The sequence below is a fragment of the Cervus canadensis genome, chromosome 28 (assembly GCF_019320065.1).
Source record: "Cervus canadensis isolate Bull #8, Minnesota chromosome 28, ASM1932006v1, whole genome shotgun sequence".
NCBI lineage: Eukaryota > Metazoa > Chordata > Mammalia > Artiodactyla > Cervidae > Cervus > Cervus canadensis.
In genome coordinates this window covers 40743739-40761037 of record NC_057413.1, presented here as the reverse complement: position 1 = coordinate 40761037, position 17299 = coordinate 40743739, and the positions used below count along the sequence as shown (strand labels likewise).

At 44.4% G+C, this 17299-nt stretch overlaps 1 protein-coding gene and 1 long non-coding RNA gene across 18 annotated transcripts in view; one reads left to right on the top strand and one right to left on the bottom strand.

Annotated features, from left to right (window-relative positions):
* ZNF76 (zinc finger protein 76) overlaps positions 1-15347 on the bottom strand; it is a 28173-nt gene extending 12826 nt beyond the window's left edge. For 8 of the 11 annotated variants that reach the window (XM_043449212.1, XM_043449209.1, XM_043449217.1 and 5 more), the window contains exons 1-2: positions 15214-15347; positions 98-269 (exon numbers count right to left, since the gene is read on the bottom strand). In XM_043449212.1, coding sequence (XP_043305147.1) covers positions 98-173 — 76 coding nt within the window. In that variant the 5' untranslated portion in view covers positions 174-269; positions 15214-15347. Of the gene's footprint in view, positions 1-97; positions 270-15099 lie in introns of those variants that run through there. The other 3 variants (XM_043449219.1, XM_043449218.1, XM_043449210.1) reach the window with 2 other exon arrangements.
* A 183-nt stretch (positions 15348-15530) lies between these two features.
* Positions 15531-17299, top strand: part of LOC122429075 — a 57658-nt gene continuing 55889 nt past the window's right edge. For all 7 annotated transcript variants that reach the window (XR_006265914.1, XR_006265919.1, XR_006265918.1 and 4 more), the window contains exon 1: positions 15531-15668. This is a non-coding gene — a long non-coding RNA (uncharacterized LOC122429075). The remainder of the gene's footprint in view (positions 15669-17299) is intronic.

Genomic DNA, 17299 nt, shown 5'->3' with positions numbered 1-17299 from the left:
TCATGCAGAGCAAGTTGTGGCAAGCAGGCAAGAGGGCAGGGTGGTCGTGAGACTCTTGGACCAGGACAGGGCAGGATTCTGAGGTCCGTGGAAATACCTTTAACAGCTTGCTGCTGGACATAGGCCGTTGTCCCATCACTGAGGGTCACCGTCTGCAGCCCCAAGCTCTCCATGGCAAACTCTTGCCCGTGCACTCAGACATGAAGTTGGCTTCTTCCCAGCACCGGAGCCACAGCTGAGGCTAAGAGATTTCCTTTTGCGTCACAAATCTGAGAAAATGGACAGTGTCATAGCATGAGCTGCATGGCTTCCTCCTGCCGCAAGGACACACAGGGAGAGTAAATGAGGCCAGCCAAGAAGAAAAATAAAAAGAGACGAACTCTTCAAAGTAGAGAACTATGTTGGCTTTTATTAAAAGAGTTCAAAATATACGTATTTAAGAATTCTAAAGACTGAGCATTCAAGAGAAACATGCCAGCCAAATTGGTTGTAAAGTAAGATTTCATTAATCAAAACCCACTTTTAGGGACTTCCTTGGTGGCCTAGTGGCTAAGACTCTGTGCTCCCAAAGCAGATGGCCGGGGTTTGAACACTGATCAGGGAACTAGAAACCACACGCCACAACTAAAGATCCTGCATATCGCAACTAAGACCCAGGGCAGCCAAATAAATAATAAACAAGTCAATATTGTTTATAAAACCCACTTTTCAATTCACTCCCCTAGAAGGGAGACCCACGGAAGGCAGGTGGCCAACTCCGCTGTTGCTGTTTCTCTGTGACCATTCTAACATCTCTCCTGTGCTCAGATCCATCCGTTCACCCAGAATCAGTGGGGTCATTCTTTTTTTGGGGGGCCATGCAGCTTGCAGGATCTTAGTGGCTTGACCAGGGATTGATCCTAGCCCCTTTGTAGTGAAAGCACAGAGTCCTAACCGCTGGACCACCAGGGGATTCCCAGTGGGGTCATTCTTGATTCCTCCTTTATCCTCAGAAGTCTAGGAATACCACCATCTTATACCATATACAAAATTAATTCAAATGGATTAAAGACTTGAATTTAAAACCTGAAACCATAAAACTCCTAGAAGAAAACATAGGTGGTAAGCTCTTTGACATCAGTCTTGGCAATGATTTCTTTTTGGAATTTATCACCAAAAGCAGAGGAAACAAAAAAAAAACAATTGGGAGTAAAAAACTAAAAGCTTCTGCAAAGCAAAGGAAACCATCAATAAAATGAAAAAGCAACCTATTAAATGGGAAAAATATTTGCAAATCCTGTATCTGATAAGGGGCTAATATAATATGCAAAATATACAAAGAACTCAAATGACTCAGTAGCAAAAAGCCAAACACTCCAACTGAAAAAACAGGCAGATGATATGAATAGACAGCTTTCTATGGCCAGTAGGTACATGAAGAGATGCTCAACATCCCTAATCACCAGTGGAATGCAAATCAAAACCATAATGAGATATCACCTCATATCTACCAGAATGGTTTATTACCAAAAAGACAGGAAAAAAGTTTTGGCAAGGATGTGGAGAAAAGCGAACCCTTGTGTGCTATTGGTGGGAATGTAAATTGGTGTAGCTATTATAGAAAACAGTATGGAGATTCCTCAAAAAATGTAAAGTAGAATTACCATTTGATTGAGCAATCCCACTTCTGTGCATTTATCCAAAGAAAACAAAAACCTTAACTTGAAAAGATATATGCACTCCATATTCACTGTAGCGTTATTTACAATAGCCAAGACATGGAAACAATCTAAGTGTCCACTGATCAGTGAATGGATAAAGAAGAAGCTACACACACACACACAGGAATATTATTCAGCCACAAAAAGAATGGAATCTTGCCATTTCAACAACATGGATGCACCTTGAGGACGTTACGCTAAGTGAAATAAGTCAGGCGGAGAAAAAATAAGCACCGTATGACCTCATTTATATGTGGAATCCTTAAAAAAAAAAATAGATTCATAGATACAGAGAACACATTGGTGACTGCCAAAGGCAGGGGTGGGGTAGGTGAAATGAGTAACGTGAGTGACAGGTACAAACTCCCAGTTATAGAGTAAGTCCCGGGGATGTAACGCACAGCACGGTGACTACAGTTAATCATACTGTATTGCATATTGGAAAGTTGCTAAGAGAATAAATTTTAAAAGTTTTATCACAAGAAAAAAATTCTGTAATTGCATATGGTGCTGGCTGTTACTAAACTGAATGTGGTGATCATTTCACAATATACAGATACTGCCTCATGTTGTACACCTGAAACGAATATAATGTGGCATGTCAATTATACCTCAATTTAAATAAGTACAAGACAGACAAGAAAGTCAAGGTACCTAATTCCAGGTGAGTATTACCTCTCACCTGTTGACTAATGTAAGAACCTCCTAATATATGTCCTCAATAAATTCTTGCCTGTTTCTCACTCAAATTTTGTGTCAGAATGCCTTTTTTTTCCTTTAAGTACAAATCTAAACCTATTACTTCCTTGATTAAAACTCTTCAGTGGCTTCCTATCATGCTAAGAATTCATTCACCCTGCAGGCAAGGCTGGTCCCCTCAGAAGTCCCTGCAGCCCCGGCAACTATGTATTCCTGGGACTCACAGTCCCAGGGTCACATGCCTATCTCTCTTTAGCACATGTTGCCTACACAAGACTTTGGGCTCCAAACCTGGTTCCTGGTTCACTGCGGGCTCTCCACAAATCCTCGAGCTGTGACTCGCCGGTCCTCGTGCCAGCAGGGAAGCACTGATGCGTCCGACTGGCAGCGCAGTGCTCACTGCGTCTGCTGTGGGACGGAGGGTACCAGAGCCCTGCTCCAGGGCAAGGTTCTCCTTGCCACCCATCAGAGGACTCGCCTGGACTTGGAGTCTGCACGGCCTACTGGATCCTTCCTAGCTGCCGGCTGAGCTTCTCAATCAGGGCACCCAGAGAGGATATCTGTATGTCACACTTCGGGTGCTGGTGCTTGAAGCCATGAGCAACCAGCTAGACAGAGCTTTGGCGGTTCAAAGGGCTGAGTGGGAAAGTCTCCTGACACAACCATAGCCCATCTGTGATACACTGGTTGGGATGCTGTACGCTAGACTTGGCATCTCCACCAGGATGATTCATTCCTTCTGTCCATACACATTTACTGAATGGGCTACGCTCTGGGGACAGCAATGCTACTACTGCTGAGAGTGAGTACGGCCAGAGAGCTGACCATGTAAACTGTTTAATCCTCACAGTGACCCTTTAATCAAATACTATATTATCCTCATTTCACAGTTGAGGGAGGTGAAGCTCTACTCAAGGTTGCACCGCTAGTAAGTGAAGGAAAAGGATTTGAATCCAGGCCACCCGGCACCAGAGCAGTGATCCTAAGCAGTCTGCTCTGCTGCCTAACACGGAGGTTTTTAGCTGGAGTTTACGAACCCTGAAGCCACCTGGTAACACGTTTTTGATATGTGAGCTTGCACACTCTTCTGAAGAGGGGAGAGTCATGACTGTCATCGGAGTCGCGCAGGGATTGAAGGAGGTAAGGAACCCTTGGTCTAGCTGGGAATTCCGTGTATGACTCACCTTCTCTGGTCTACTTGGATCCTGGCAGTGACCCCAGTGTTGCCCAGAGTCCTGATGACCCCTGACATGGTCCCGCCCTCATGAAAGCCCTGGGTCTGGCCTCCATTAGACTGCTCCAGGACCTCTGACTTGCATTCTCTTAAGCAGGGAGAGAAGTCCTTTTGGGGAACTGTTTTCATATTAACAGCACTGTATCAGAAATAATACACCTGAGAGACCTATGTCTGAAAACACAGCAGACTACAGGTTGAAAGGGGACTGGAAAACGGCCTCAGATCTCTATGGCTGGGCCCTGTGGCTGCTGAGGCAATGGTTGGTTTAACTTAGCTCATCTGTATTCTACTGAGATTTTCTGAGGAAAATCCGTGCCATGGTTAACAACACAGGCTCTGGTGTCAGTCTTCGTTCTAACTCAGACTTTGCCTCTTTCAAGCTGTGTGTCCTTGGAAAGTAACTGAACCTCTCTGAAATTTAGATACATCTTAAAAAAAAATGAGGATAACAGCGGCATCTTCGTCATATGTTACTGTCAGGATGAAATGAGGTCACATACATCAGCATTTAGCACAGGGAATTTAGCACAGGAATTACTCAAGAAATGCTGGCTCTGGGGAAGGGGATGAAAGGGGGACCTAAAGGGATATGCTTCTGAAGCAATGAGTATTTCTGTAACAGCTAGGAGTAATGACAACAGCCTGGGATCTGCAGAAAGGCTTGTAACCTCAATTTCACCTCCTGTTATTGCCTCTTAATCTGTAAAATGAATTGTTGGCCCAAATGACCCTAAAATCCTTGCCACCATTCATGTAATTAAATTTATTAAATATACAGCCCTTAATACATGTCAGCTGCTGTTTAAAGTACTCTACCTATACTATCTCTTTTAATCTTAAAAACAATCCTATGAGGAAGTGAGTACACTATCCCCATTTTACAGCTGAGGTGACTGAAGCTTAGAGGTGGAGTAATTTGCTCAAGGTCCTAGAACAAGTTAGTGCTGAAGCCAGGATCTAAGCCAGGCTGGCCGGCCCCAGAGTCCATACCTCTTAATATCTGGTTTATTTCCTCCTTTTGCTAATCCACTGTAACACAACATCAGCTCTTAGAACACTTGAATACTGGTTGTTTAACTTTCATCTCACCCACTGCAACTTAATCCCGGTTCTTCTTGACCTGACCACATGGAAGGAGGGAACAGCTAGCAGCCACATTTCCCAAAATAACGCTTTTTGACTCAAAGAAAACAAATCCCCGCTCTTTTACATGTTCTCATGTCCAGGCTAAATATTCAGTTTTCCTCCTTAAGCCTCATAACATAAACCTTTAATAAAACAGTCCCCTCTTGCTCTCTAGCCCTTCTGGATTGCTGAATCTGCCTTCCAACAGCGCCTGACTGTGGATGGTGAGGTTTCTTCTTGGCTGCCAAGCATGTACAAGTGTCTGATTGCCATTTTTCTCCCTTTCTTTTGTTAAATAATGGTCAACTCCAAAGCCTCCTGTGCCAGTACTAAATCAACCGCAGGGACATTGGCAGAGCCAAAGGCTTGTCACTGCCTGAGGATGGCTGGGTCTGAACAGTTCCTGCCTGTACTGGACATTTCAGATTCCTAACTCCCGTGGCCCTCTGACAAAGGGCAGGGGAGTGCGGCGGGGGAGGGGGGGACAGGAGTAGCTGCTATGTTTTCTTTTTGGAGGGTGTTAATTTTTACCAGCTCCCTAATGACCTGAGCTGAATGGAGAGCTAGTCTAGGGGGAGCTGTGGTGAGGAATAAGAGCCAGGAAGAAAGGTAGGGATGAAAAGGGAGACTGACACACCCAGAATTAGCAGCAAGTCCAGTTCCTGTTTGTTGCATTTTTAAATGAACTTAACCTATTGTTGATTCTGGTGCAGGAAACAGCTCTATGACTTCATAATATATAAATGTGTTTCCTCTTGTAAACATAAATTATAGTTACCAGTGAGATAACATTTAGAAATACTTTTTAGATACATTGAATCTTTCTCTGTGAAAAGAGATGGGCTTAAATTGTCTCCTCAAAGCAGAAAAATAAGAGGTATGACAGATGGGAAATCAAAGAGTAGCCACGTGCTTCTCCACTATGTCAGATCTAATCTGACCCACACCTAAGCAAGGCTTCGCCTGGACTATAGGCACCTTGTTTGCTAGTCTATCATTTTCTGCTAACCCAAACTCCAGGAACATTTGAAATAAGGGTTTCTGGACTCTGTCAGCCCAGAGGGTACTGAGGAGCCAAAAAAAAGAAGAAGAAAAAAAGAAAACATTTGCTTGGAAACAGAGAAATGTTCAACTTTGGGGAAAAAAATCACAATTTTCACTCAGATAATTACTAATGTGGAAATACAGAAGACTTCTCAGAAAGGACAAAGTGACATTAGGTTGGGAGGGACAAAGACTGAGTGGCAAACAAATGAGCAGCAGATTGGGAAGGGCTGCAGTAAAGTGATTCAGTATTTGTTATTATAGAAAAAGACCAGTACACACACAAAACCAAGAGTGAAACAGGCTTGGTTCTGCGGGTTTCCAAAAACTATAGAGAAAACAGGAAATTAATAACAGAAACACATTTAAAACACCAGCTAAACATCTCTTTCCAAAAGGCACACTGATGTTAAAAGCCCAAAGTACTTTTTAGTATGGTTCCTATTTGGCTACTGCAATTTTACAGGTTTGAATTAGTCACAGAAAAGGGAGTAATTGGGCAAAATGGATTATTTTTAACACCAAAAAAGTCAGTGAAAATACAGTCTCCTTTACTGCAGAATGGCATTCATTTAAACTAAAACAGATAACTTAAAAATCTAATTTTCAGACAAATGTTTAAGTGAATTTAATACTTTAATTTGTAAACACTCAACAGAGCAATCATGGCTGAGCTTCAGACTCACCTTTAGTCCATGAAAAGATAAGTCCAGAAAAAAAGGCAATTTGGAAGGGTTAGCCTAAGGTTATCACTTTATATCACCAAACAAATTAATACAGATATGAGGAGGTTACATTTCAATTGTTACTGGAATTCAGCTCGGGGTCACTGTATGCTTGAGAAGGGTTATTTGACAGTATAGAAGGGACTGTATCACCAGTTATTTAGAAACATCATGTTATTTAAAACATCATTCTGGGACAAAAAGGTTAAATTTATATTATCAGTTCATCAAAATGGAATAATATCCAGATCTCAAAATGGAAGAAAAGGTAATTTTGGCCCTTTGAAGCATAAGAAATCTAAGTCAGAAGAGTTGGCTTTTAAAAAAACCCTCAGCATTAGAGGAAAATATTAAAGAAATAAAATATAAGGCATGATATGAAAAAACACATGTAACTTATAAATAACTAATAAGGACCTACTGTATAGCACAGTACTAAATAATCTGTAATGACCTATGTGGGAAAAGAATCTAAAAAAGTGCAGATATATGCATATGTATAACTGATTCACTTTGTTGTTCGGTAGAAAGTAACACAACATTGTAAATCAACTATACGCCAATATAATTTTAAAAAAAATTACTGAACTGTACACTTAAAAATGGTTAAGATGGCAAATTTTATGTTCTGTGTATTTTACCACAATAAAAAAAAAAAAAACTGGGCGGAGAAAAAGCCACGTGCAGACACTTACAAACCTCTAAGAATAATACCAAATTTCCCCTGGACAAATAAGGCTACAATATGAATTCACACAAGCCAAAAAACACTAATATTAAGTAAACAACACACAAAAACGGTTCATTCTCATTAGCAATTAAAGAACAAGAAAGAATAATCATGATGATATTATACTTATTGAATTACCAAAAATCAAAGTGAAAGTATTCACAGCCAATAAACAATAACATATCACTACACACCTACTACAGGAGCTGGAAATCCGAAACACTGAAAACTCCAAATGCTGGTGGGAATGCACAATGGCATAGCAAAATGGTACTCTGGAAGACAGTTTGGCAGTTTCTTACAAAGCTAAACATATTCTTACAATAAGATCCAGAAATCCTATTCCTAGGTATTTCCCCAAATGAGTTGAAAACATATGTCTACAGAAAAACCTGCACGTGGATGTTTATAGCAGCTTTATTCATAATTGCCCCAAACTGGAAGCAATCAAGACATCCTTCAATAAACTGTGGTACACTCATACTATGGAACATTATTCAGCAATAAAAAGAAAAGTTATTAAGTCACGAAAAGACAGAGAGGAACCTTAAAATGCACTTTGCTAAGTCAAAGAAGCCAATCTGAAAAGGTTACATACAGTATCATTCTAATGATATGATATTCTGGAAAAGAAAAAACTTAAGAGACAGTGAAATGATCAGTGGTTGTCAAGGGTGCAGGGGAAGGAGGGGAGGGATGAATAGGCAGAGCATAAGACATTTTTAGAGCAGTGAAACTATTCTGCTTAAGTCTATAATGGTGGATACTTGACATTATATACCTGTCAAAATCCAGAGTGTACAACACAAAGAATGAACCATAATGGAAACTATAGACTTAGTTAATAATAATGCCTCAACATCGGTTCATCAATTGTAGCAGATATACCCCACCAATGTAAGATGCTAACTGGGGGAAACTGGGAGGGTTAGGGTAGGGGGTGCATAAAAAGGGAATACATGGGAACTCTACTTTCTGTTCAGTTTTTCTGTAAACCTAAAACTGCTCTGAGAAATAGTCTATTAATTACAAAAAAAAAAAAGAAATCTCCAACCATCGATGTTGGCAAGGCCAGGAGAAGCAGGTGTAAGTGCATTGCTGATGGCACTACCGGGGCTCCAGGTTCTCCAGAGAACAGTCTGTCAATGCTCAACCCCACCAGAAAAGGTTCAGATGCTGAGGTCTAACATTCATCCTGAAAAAGACAGGACAGAAAACAAGAGCTCCTCGGCTACATACCCGCTCTCATTCTGTAAGTGACCTGTTCATTCAAAGCTGAAAGTGTTAGCCGCTCGGTTGTGCCCGATTCTTTGGGACCCCATGGACTAGAGCCCGCCAGGCTCCTCTGTCTGTGGGATTCTCCAGGCAAGAATACTGGAGTGGGTTGCCATTCCCTTCTCCTGGGAACCTGGTTCATTAAGATGGGCTATATCTTGTATTTAAAAAAAAAAAAATTATTATTCGCTGCGCCACAAGGCACACAGAATGCAGGATCTTAGTTCCCTGACCAGGGATTGAACCTGTGCCCCCTGCAATGGAAGCACAGAGTCCTAACCTGTCCTAACCATTGGACTGCCAGAGAAGTCCTTATACCTTATATTCTTGTTTAGTTGGTCAGAGACTCTCCTTAAATAGAAACAAAAACATCTAAATGACACAGGATAAGATGTTTGTGCTTCTAGATGCAGTGAAGGGATTACTCTGCCAGTTATGTTATTTTTCCCTCAAACTTAACTCTTTTGGGATGAAAACAACACACTCCTACTTACTGTTAAACTGCTTTTAACAAGTTCTTAGAGAGCAAGCATTTCGGCTTAATTAGCACCTTACAAAGAATGTGCCCACAGACACTAAATGAATAACACTACTAGGTCACATAGCTAACTGAGCTCTTTAGCTCAAATTTGAATCCTAAAAACAGCTCCACTTATTGTGGATCAGATCTGATTGAAACTTCTGAGATTGGCTTTGAAATCCTTCATCTACCGCAGAGACACAAGCTCCCTAGAAGTTGTTCCTGGCAGAAGAGTAAATGCTGAGTGAAGAAATGAAAGAGGGAGGGAACTGAATCCCACCATCCCAGCTCTTTCTCCAGCCCCAGATAGGATGTCACTTTTTCCTCACTTGAATTACCATGTTGCCTCATCTATGACATCCACAAAGTTTTCTCCCAGACCCAGTTCAAGAACAAGATTTCCCTGGCCAACACCAGACCAGACTGTCAGACCCCAGTCACTTCTTCCGCACTCAGCAATGAAGCTACTACACCAGGTGGCTCGTCTGCAGTGTTCCATGAGGGCATGGATATAGCTCCTTGTCATTGGATCCTCTGTGTCCAGTGCCCAGAACATGGCAGGCATTCACTGGGTATTGCTTTAGTGAAGGAAGGGAGGACTCAGCACCAATAACATTACCCTGTGTAGAGCTCAGCAGTTTCCAATATGCTCTCAGATACACAGATACATTATCTCACTTGCTCTAAGCATTGCTTCATCAGCTCTCACAGCGGGAGGGGCTGAGAAGACTGCTCATTTCTAGTCTAAAGCAGTCACTCTGCAGATGAAGAGACAGAGGCAAGAGCTGCCAGAGGAGTCCCAAAGGATCCCACGGCTACCTGGGGGCAGAGCTGAGTCTCACACCAGAGCCGCCAGTGTTCTTCCACTCTTCTCTGGCCCGGTAACAGTGTTCTTTCAGTCCCCAGAAGGGCAGACATTCACTAACAAGTCAAAGAGACTTGAATATCTAGCTGCTTACTCAATATTTCCATGTCCAAAAACATCTCAAACTTGACATATTCAAAAGTGAATACCTTGGCTCCCTTTCTCACCACGTGCCCTTCTTCCAGGCTCCCCCATTTCAGTAAATGGGAACCCCATTGTTAAACTGCTCAGGCCAAAAATGATGGAGCAATCCTCAACTTCTCTATTTCTTTCACATGCCACTTCCAATCCTTCAGCAAATCCTACTGGCTCCTCTTTCAAAACATATACAGAATTCAAGCCCTTCTCACTCTTCGGCTTTTTACTTTGGGTCCAAGTTACCCACTCTTCTTGCCTGGAATATAGCAGTAGTTTCCTAATCAGTTTCCTTCCTCCCACTCTTGCCCACTACAACTTATTCTCAACATAGCAGCCAGAATGATCCTTTATGTCAGATCATGTCACTTATGTGTCTCGAACCGTCCCAATGGCTCCCATCTCACTCACAATTCACAAAAAATCCAGGGGCCTTTAAGGCCTAATATGATTTACCACAAATCTACTACCACCCACATCTCTTGCTATGTTTCTCCTCTTTCCCCCTACTGTAGCCATAATGACTGGTGTCCTCAAGTTTCTTGAACATACTAGGCATACTCTTGCCTCAGGGCCTTTGCACTTGCTGTCTGACAGCAGAGGGAATATACTTCCCTCAGATAAATGCCTGGCTCACCCCTTAACTTCCTCTCGGTCTTTGCTTAGATGTTACCCTTTCAGTGAGACCTTCCTTGACCACCCTAATAAAATTTAATACCCTGACTTCTGGTACTCTTTATCTTCCTTCTCTGCTTAATTTTCTCAACATATATTTCACTTGTTTATCATATGCTTCTGCTTCATCCCAACAGGTGAGCTCCTTAAATCCTGGAGCTTTGTTTTATTCACTACTTTATCCCCAGGTACTAGAAAAGTACCTGGCTTCTAGCAGATATTCAGGAAACATTAGTGGAATGAATGAATAAGTAAATGAATGAATGAAAGAACATCCTTACCTTTATAATCTCCCAGTAATCTAAAGGGTTCAAGCCAGAAGGGGAAGACCCTGGTTGACCTCTGACCTCTCCCTCACTCCCCACACAGCTTCTCCTTCTTCTTAGGTCCAGCCCAGTCCCTTACTACAAGAAATTACGTCTGGGCTGGGAAGCAAGGCAGGACCAGGGCGACAGGTGCTTGTTGCCAGGATGGTACAATTCTGCATAGTGCTAATTTTTGGCTCTGGCATCCTGATACCTCATAAACAGAAGAGGTCAAAAATAGGTTGGGACCAGATAGTAGTACTGACTAAGTTTAACAGCAACTCATCTGCTTTGAAATATCTTTCAAGGAACAGTGCTAAACTTGCATGTGTTCACCTAGCTGTCCTCTTCTTTTTTCTCAAGCATGGATCTTTATTATGGATTTCAAACATGCATAATAGTAGAAAGAACAGTATAATGAACTCCATGAACCCATTACCCAAATTCAACTATTACCAACATTATTTCAATTTGGTTTCTTCTATTCTCTGTCTCTGCAATCCCCACTAAATATTTCATGAAGCTGTTTTCTTGAGAACTGATCTACATATGACAGACTCTTGTCTTGTTAACACTGTATTCTAGCAACTATGTCAACCAATTTCTCTAGTCTCACCAGAAATACAGTTTAAAAAAAAAGGCACTTACACCCATTCTCTCACCAAAGCAATGACTAAAAGAGGAAGTATCTAAATTCCAGACTGTTTAAATCAAGGAACTTGCCAATTATCATGTTTGGAGGGTTTTGGGGAGAAGGGTTTTGTAGCTACAAAATAGATGTAGACATAAGCTGTCTTCACTTGTTTGTATCTGAGGCAGAATTTCTGAATGAGCTTGTTCAATCCAGTAAGTATTTACTGACTACCTGCTACATATGAGGGACAGGATTGAGATGACAGAAGATAAGAAAACCCAGCCTCTGTTCTTAAGGAAATCACAGTGAGGGGTGGAGGATGGATGTTGGGTGAGAAGAGTATAGTAGGAATAACTAACATCCAAGGCAGAATACATTCTGTAGTCTGAGAGGTTAAACAAACCCAAGGCGAAAGTTCCTTTTAAAAAAGTCAATCCACAGAATTTGCAGACCCCAAGACTGACCTCTTCCTTAACTCTAATTCTGCCCTCTGCTGAAATTATTGCTATACAGCCAATATGTATGGGATCGGAGATTTCAGTGACCCACAGAATAGACTTTCGGAAGTGGATCTTTCACGTCACGTGTTGCTACTCACCATCCAGTCTTCTGGTGGCAGAGGACTGACTGGAAGGTCCTCCTGGGGTTTGGTACCTCAGTGCCGACACTCAAAGTGTTCCTACTCTGAGAGCACATACAGCAAGCAGCTTCATAAACACCAGAGACTGTGTCAAGGAGACATGGCTAGATGGATTCAGAAGGACTTCCAAGAACTCTCTCCTGGCTACCTAAAGGATTGTGACCTTAGTGATCTATTATCAGAAGAGTGCAGCTCTTTGGACAAACCAATGAGGTTTGGTTGGCCAGGTTGTGTAGGAAGGAGAAAGTGCATGGTCATTCATATGCCCCTGGAATTAGATGCACAGGAGAGTGGAAGAAGGGCAGAATTAAGATGGAAGAAAGGTTTACATCATCATCAATGTCACCAAGATTGGTGAGGTGAGGATGCATGAGAGAAAAAGAGTAAGGTAGGAAAAAGGCACTGTGAGACTGGATGGGGCACAGGAATAGGGATAAGGAAAGGGATGATTCTGGTTTGAAAAGAACATCACTGATGGAAGTGAGAAAGATGCCACATGATCCAAGAATCTTGAGAGGCAGGATCTCACAAGATACTGAACAGGGTGTGAAAAGGAGGGACCTTAGAATGGGAGGGTGTACAGATTATGAAGGATGGGTTCCCACTGGAATGGAAGGGGATCACTTCACTGAAGCTGGAAGTGGTCACCAGATAAAGGTTTTGGGTAATAGGATGCAGCTATGGATGGCAGAAGGGAGGCAGCTGGAACACTCATAAGAGATTGGAGATCTCATTTATATGAATTCCTGGGGGTAAGCAGACCTAGGATGAGAGGATTTGGGGTAAAGTGCCAGTGAATGGGAGACACCTTAGGATAAGTGGGAGCTCCAAGAACTCATAGGGTGAGAGGATATTTGGACAAAGGATAGAGGTACTAAGGTGCAGGGATCTCAGGACACATGGGGTCAGAAGTTATGAATAATGGGTTGAGGAACTCACCAAGCCATGGGGCAAAGATTAATACTAATAGAAACCTTGGAGGTTATGGCAAGTGTTGGTGTTGGGCTTAGGATTAATAGAAAATAAGCAACAAGGGGCTGAGGGTAACCTGGAAAACCAGGTAGGTTTAGGAGCAAGAGAAGCTACGGATCAAAAGAGTTTTGAAGATCATGGGTTCAGATGCCAGCTCTACTACTCATCTGTGTGAGTTTCAGGTTCATCATTTGTTTAAAACTAAACCAAAACAAACAAAATATGGGAAACGTGGTAGACGTAGGAAGAATCACGTCTGTCTTGAGGTTGTGAAGGGAAAACTTAATTTACACATACAAAGCATGGTACACAGTAGGTGCTCAGCACTAAGTGCTAATCGTCATTAAGGAGATACCAGAGTCAAGAGCCAAGGAAATGAGGAGGCCATAAGAGACATAAGAGGACAGGGATTCCAAGAGTTCAGGCGTACAAAGATAATGCAAAGTGTGGGCCCTGCATTCATTATCTGCTGACTCCCTAGCACCCAGGAGGGAGTTAAGACCCATAAGAGCTTCTCAGCATATACTTAAGGGCTCCCTTAGGCTAGGTTTGGTGCCTTGAATACATTACCTCAAGCACTACCATTATCCTCCTGGAGGAGAGGTGACAACTGAAGCTAAAAGATATGCCCAAGGCACCATAGCTTAAGGGCCAGAGTCAAACCAGAGCAGGTCTTTAATCACATCAATACCCCAAGCTGAAGCACTCTTATCCTGCTTTGCAAACATGTTAACTGATGAGGCTTGATCAAGGGAAATGGGTACAGCCTATTGTGTAGGGGGTCACAGGAGTGAAGGAATAAGGTTAAGAAATGAGTGGACCCTGGGGTGAGGTTACAACAGTAAACTTCTAGCTAGGAATACAAAAACGATTGCAAACAAATATTATCTTGATTGAGAATTGTAGAACTTCACAGCTGGAAGAAAACTGAGGTCATTTAACCCAACCTTATCATAATAGAGATGAGAGACTGAGGTCCAGAGAGAGGAAAGGACTTCTAGTGGCAGAGCTAGGACTTGAATCTGGGACCACATACTCAATTCAGATTCTCTGATGCCTCCAACTACATCCACTTCATATTCATCTCTATAATTTCCTGGGCACCAGCTCCATGCTAGGGCACTTGTTTAGTCATGTGCTGGTTGACACTGGGGGTCTGGAGTGCAGAGAGCCACATCAGTGGAGGTGACTTTAGGATGAAGGGGGAACATGGAATGAGGATCATGAAGTTACAGGGAAAAGAATGGCTTATCAGATATTGAGGGTTATATAGAAGATGACTGGGTGAGAAACTATTTTAGATGGCTGAGTTTAGGAGTTACCAGAAAAGTTTGAGGGGAGTCACCAAGTTTGCAGGGGGGGTGGGGTGGGGAATACAGGGTAGAACTGGACGGGTTACCAGAGTAGGGAGTCAGTAAGGTTTAAGGGGATGTGGGGATGTCGGGTCGTCAGTCACTGGCGGAGAGCTGGGGGAGTCACTGTGTTGGTGGGTCTCTGGGCAGTGCTGGGGAAGCTCCTGGATTGGCAGAGTCCATGAGTAAGATGTGAGGATTACCTGGTGAGGTTTTAGGGTCAGTGGGTGGGGGGTCAGAGGTGGGGGCGGGCGCAGTCACATGGTGGGGTGTGGGAGTCACGCGGCAGGAGTCGCTGGGCGGAATTGGGGGGGCAGGGATGGGGGCCGGGACCCGAGGTGCGGGAGGGCCAGGCCGCCGACCAGCCGTCGAGTGGGCACGCCAGGCTCGGGACCTTCCCGGGACCCTGAGCCCGCCCGGCCTCCCACCTGGGCACGGTGGACCCACTCTTCCCCCAGCCACCAACCTGACAGCCCCCGAGGGCGACTCCGCCGACAGACCGCCATGCACCGGGCCCCGCCACCAGCGCCGGCCCCGCAACCCGCCTGCGCCATAGCCCGCCCGCCCGCGAGCCGCTTGCCTCGCGCGATATCCAGGTTCCAGGGCCGCCGCACTTTTCCTCTCCTCTCGGCGGGCCTCCACCGGGCCCCGGAACCCGTATAGAAAATACAGGGCAGGCTCCACCCCGCACCCCGAGTCGTAGCGGCCGCCGTCTCACTTATCCCGGTTCCCGGGCCGCCGGAGCCCGGGCGGCCGGGGTCTCGAACGTTGCCCCTCAGAGCCCCGCCCCGCCCCGCGAGCCGGGTGACGCGCCGCCCGCCAGGCTGAGCGCCCGGGGAGGGCGTGATGACGTCACGACGCCCCGGTCAGGGCCTGGGCGCGGCTCGCGAGCCGGGTCGTCTCTATAGCAATAAGGAGCCGCCACCTGTTCCTGAAGAGGGGACTCGGTCCACCTGAGGCCTGAGGCGGGCGCGGGGAGGAGTCCGAGGCCCCGCGGGCTCTGCGCCGTCTCGTCGGCCGCCTGCGGGCGTGAAGGTGCGCTCCTGGTGCCGGGGAGGGCCGGAGGGGCAGATTGTGAGGGAAGCCGTGGCTCAAAGCCGCCAGGCGGCCTCCTGCGCCTTTTAGGGTCCTGAGGCGCTTTGCTGTGCGCAGTCCGCACGCACTGCCTGCGATCTTCGACCCACCCCCTGAAGGAAGCAACTGCAGGTATTACTAGCGCCTTATTGAAAGGGACGACGTCGAGGAGCCGTGAGGGACTCGCCTGTTTAGGGAGTGCGCCCTGACGACCCTCTCGGGTTCTCTCACCCTCATTCCCCCGTCAGTCCCACCCCCAGCCTCAAAACCAGCTACTATTGACCCTCGTCGGGTCGTTTCGGGGTGAACAAAGCCAGGCCCTTTTACGGTTCCCCCCTCTCACCAGGAGGGACTGTGATTGGAGAATTTTCAGACAAAGTAAAAGAGAGTGAGCTTTTGGTAAAAATAAATAAAAGAGAGAAGTTAGATGAGGAACTGGTAAAGGTTGCCTCTTAGAAGAGGAATTGGGTGACTAGAGGAAGGAGGTGAGAAGCTTTACCCTCTCTGCCCTTTTAGACTTTAACTCGATTTCTTTTGTCTCCTCTCCCCTCCCCCTCCAAAAAAAATTTAACTAAAAAAGTTTTTTTTGAAGGGAGTGTTCCAATAGAAACGTTTACAAAGTACTGTGTTTGGGGTCTGTGGTAGCTAAAGATGCTATAGGAGGCATGGGTGATTCCTCTCCTCCCTTGTCTGTACAAAGCTTAACCACAAAGCCTCCCTTTCAGTTTTAGATATTCTCTGTTCCGCATCTTACTGGTTTGGGCACCACAGTTTATAGTTCTCATCAAGTTCTCAGCTTAGGGGGGCAGTGAGTGACAATTGATGGCCTATTCTTGTGGTTAATAATTAATCCTTTCTATGTGCTGTGTGCTCAGTTGCTTCACTCATATCCGACTCTTTGAGACCCTGTGGGGGTCAGAGGAGCCAGCCAGGCTCCTCTGTCCATGGGATTCTCCAGGCAAGGGTACTGGATTGGGTGGCTGTGCCCTCCTCCAGGGGATCTTCCGACCCAGGGATCAAACACCTGTCTCTTATCTCCTGCACTGGCAGGCGGATTCTTTACCACTAGCACCACCTGGCAAGCCCCAATCCTTTCTATACCTCCTGGTACAGAAATAAGCAGCCTGACCTTTAAGGTGCTCCCTCTCTGTTCCTTTTTGGTGGAAGTTTGACAAGTTATTTTATTAATACCTAGATAGAGAATATAGTAGCTTGACCTGTAGCATAAACTTCTGGATAGACATAGAGCAGAGACTAATACTCAGGTGTCCTAATTTGTACCTCCACCACCTTTTTCCATTATAAAAAATACATCTATCCTTTCTCATATTCCTTGCAGATCCTAATCTGATTGGTAATCACCTCTCCTCTTACACAACAAAAACTCTGGGAAACCAGTGTCTGAATTTGAAGTATTAAGATTCTGATGGTGGGTAATTTCAGGTACTCAGGAGAACTGGGAAGGAATATAATTTGGAATGCAGGATTGAAGATCATTTCTAGCAGCTTCTGTCCTACCTTTGAACCCCATCTCCACAATATACCGTATAGGCTGGTGGTCTTCAGACATTTTTTAAAATGGACTCCATAAA